General features: G+C 41.3%; 1 gene segment (V, D, J or C); it reads left to right on the forward strand.

The window, feature by feature from the left end:
• Positions 1-1,879: 1,879 nt before the first annotated feature.
• Positions 1,880-2,511, forward strand: LOC122543676 (T-cell receptor alpha chain V region CTL-F3-like). The segment is given in 2 exon segments: positions 1,880-1,965; positions 2,091-2,511. Coding segments are annotated over 2 exon segments (378 nt in total).
• The last annotated feature ends 243 nt before the right edge of the window (positions 2,512-2,754 follow it).

Below are 2,754 nucleotides of genomic sequence, written 5' to 3' on the forward strand. Positions count from 1 at the left end.
AGTAAATGGTGACGACCATGATGATTTTGGACGTGGTTTTCGCTTTGAGTGGAACCATTAAGCAACTTTGGAACTGTTGGTCCCTGAAATGGTGGTTCAAGTTGGAGGAACGGTCGCAGTAACCTGCAGCTTAAAAAAAATGCAATCAAACGTAGAAATACTGCAAATGTCTTCATCTTAGACACCCTCTACGGAATGTTATTCGTATTATAGGAAGGAATACAAAAAGGAATCCAAACGTCACTGAACGTTTCTCGTCAACGTTTGAGAGCATTGTAAACACGACCAAACTGACAATAAACAATACTCTTACTTCTGGCTCTACAGTCTAATTCTGTGCTATGTATCTCACAATGCTTTAGAGATGTAGCAAAATCCCTACACAAAAATAAACGCCATTGTATTCAATTATTGCTTAGAAGTGTGAGATCTCGCAACTACCAATTAGAATCGGCTGTCCATTGCCTACCATAAGCTTGGTTAGTGTTAAAATATTCATTTTGTCTTTCATTTATCACCTGCTATGCTACTTTATCACGTGATATAAAATCTTCATAGATGCCTAACCAAAGTTATCATCATCAAAATTAATTACTTTACAACTAACAATGAAGATTTACAGCAATCAGAGTTTACATTTATTTCATGCGAATTAACTGGTCAATCAGAAGGATTAGATTTTTAGGACGTTGTGGGGTGTGTCCTCATGATATCTCTTTTGCTTGTGACCTGCAATCGGGTGTTCATTATCTATGTTGCAGTTCAAATTCCAAGAACACTGCACCACGGATCAGACCAATGTCAAATTGGGCAATATTACCCAATGTACTGATTTACAAACTCGGCGCCCCGGCTGTCTGACAGCATGGTGCATTACTGTGCAGATTCTGTTTGTAATATGAATGAGGAAACATTGGAACAAGGACCAGGATTAGACTACGTGACACCTAGAGTGTGCTTCACTTTTAAATAAAATCATGACCGTGCTGATTGTAACCAGACATAACATTCCAATTTAACCTCTAAGACCTTCCACTCTCTTGTTTATCAATAACATACCTACTTGAGCCTTGTAAAAGTTCAAATAGTCAGCGTCTGACGGTTGTTCAGGATGTGAGTTCAAAAGATTAATAACATCTGAAACCCGCAAGTGGAGGAAACATCTGGTATAGTTTAACCCGTAGTGGAAATCTGCATGAAATTGCGAAGGGCAAAATAATGGATGTCCTGCCGGTGTCTTGTCGATTCTCAGTACATCCGAAAGTCTTGCGGTCTCTGCTGGCCACAAACATGATGCTCAAGTGCCTTCCACCAGGTCCACTCGGCTCCTGAACCTATTGCATCCTTTGTCCAAACGTACAAACATAACAGACACGGTGTGAAAATTGTTTTCCTGCACATCAGGAAGGTATTTGATAGAGTATGGTAGAAAGGGACTCTCGCAAACGTGAGCGAGTGGGGATGGGGCTCTCTGATGAATTCAATTTGAAAGAAGTACTCAGTTTTTCCAAGGAGACATTCATCGAACATGAGGTACTGACTAGCACTAATATACTGCTCCGGTGAAAGGTTCGTTTACCACCTTATAAAATTTCATAGCACATTTGATTTTCGTGCCTTGTTTTACATTTGTGGCTGCATGCATGCGTGCATGAATGAGTCGGTATGTATCTGTCACTTGGTCATGACTGTGTCTGAGTGTTTACCAAAGGTTGGCTGCTGGCCACAGGAGGGCACTCTCTGATTATTTGTTGAAGATCATTATTTCCCGTCATGTGGTTGTTCGAAAAAAATGGAAATGGGCGGGGTGATAAAGGCTAATCAAACACACCACTTCTCCGGGTGTTTGAATTTCTCCAGTTCCAGATATGGTACGGAGAGTGATTAGTGTCTCAGCTTCTGGAGATCACTTGGGAATAATGGGATTAAAACTCTGCCTGACTCTGGGTATTCTCTTATTCACAGGTTTGTTCAGGTGAATCTACAGACGACATGCCCAAATACTCATTGTATTTCAAATTCAATCTACAGGGGATTAGCCCTTTCCCATTCTGTCTCTAACCCACTGTGTGTCCGCTTTTTAATTTCAGAGTTGAGCAATGCAGACTCAGTGTCCCAGTCACAACAACGACTCGAAGCATTAACGGGTGAAGACTCAGCAATAACGTGTAATTACTCGGTATCTGCTGCAACTACAAGCTACGGCATGTTCTGGTACTACCAGTATTCACAGGAAGCTCCTCGATATCTGCTCAGAGCCGATAGTTTTGGATATAATGAGACGGCTCCCGGCTTTGAACGCTTCCGTGGGAATCTCAACCGGGACAAAGGCACTTTCCACTTATCAGTGAAAAACCTGAAGCTGACAGACAGTGCCGTGTATTACTGTGCATTTCGACCCACAGTGAATGGGAGTGCCTAGTCCCCTGCACAAAAACTGTGCCAGGTTGACAATCAAGGGCACCAGGAGAGAAAAATACAAACGCATTGGAAAAACGCAATGAGATTAATAGGCGGTGTTTAGTGTAGAACATGAAATATCCTAAGTGGTTAAAAACCTTTGGATGTTGAGTAGATGAAATTACTTCTTGGCCACAATGGAACTATGAGGCAAACCTTTTAAAATTTCCACACTGCCACTTAAATGGAGATGCTGACATTTTTTACTTCTCCCTTAGAGCGTCGTTTCTCTTTGGAATTCATATTTGTCATAAAAGTGCTATTTGGGCCATTGAATGTATTCAAGGTGGAATT

Source organism: Chiloscyllium plagiosum, unplaced genomic scaffold (genome assembly GCF_037043375.1).
Source record: "Chiloscyllium plagiosum isolate Xiang-an unplaced genomic scaffold, Cpla_swu_hap1 HiC_scaffold_27, whole genome shotgun sequence".
Lineage (NCBI taxonomy): Eukaryota > Metazoa > Chordata > Chondrichthyes > Orectolobiformes > Hemiscylliidae > Chiloscyllium > Chiloscyllium plagiosum.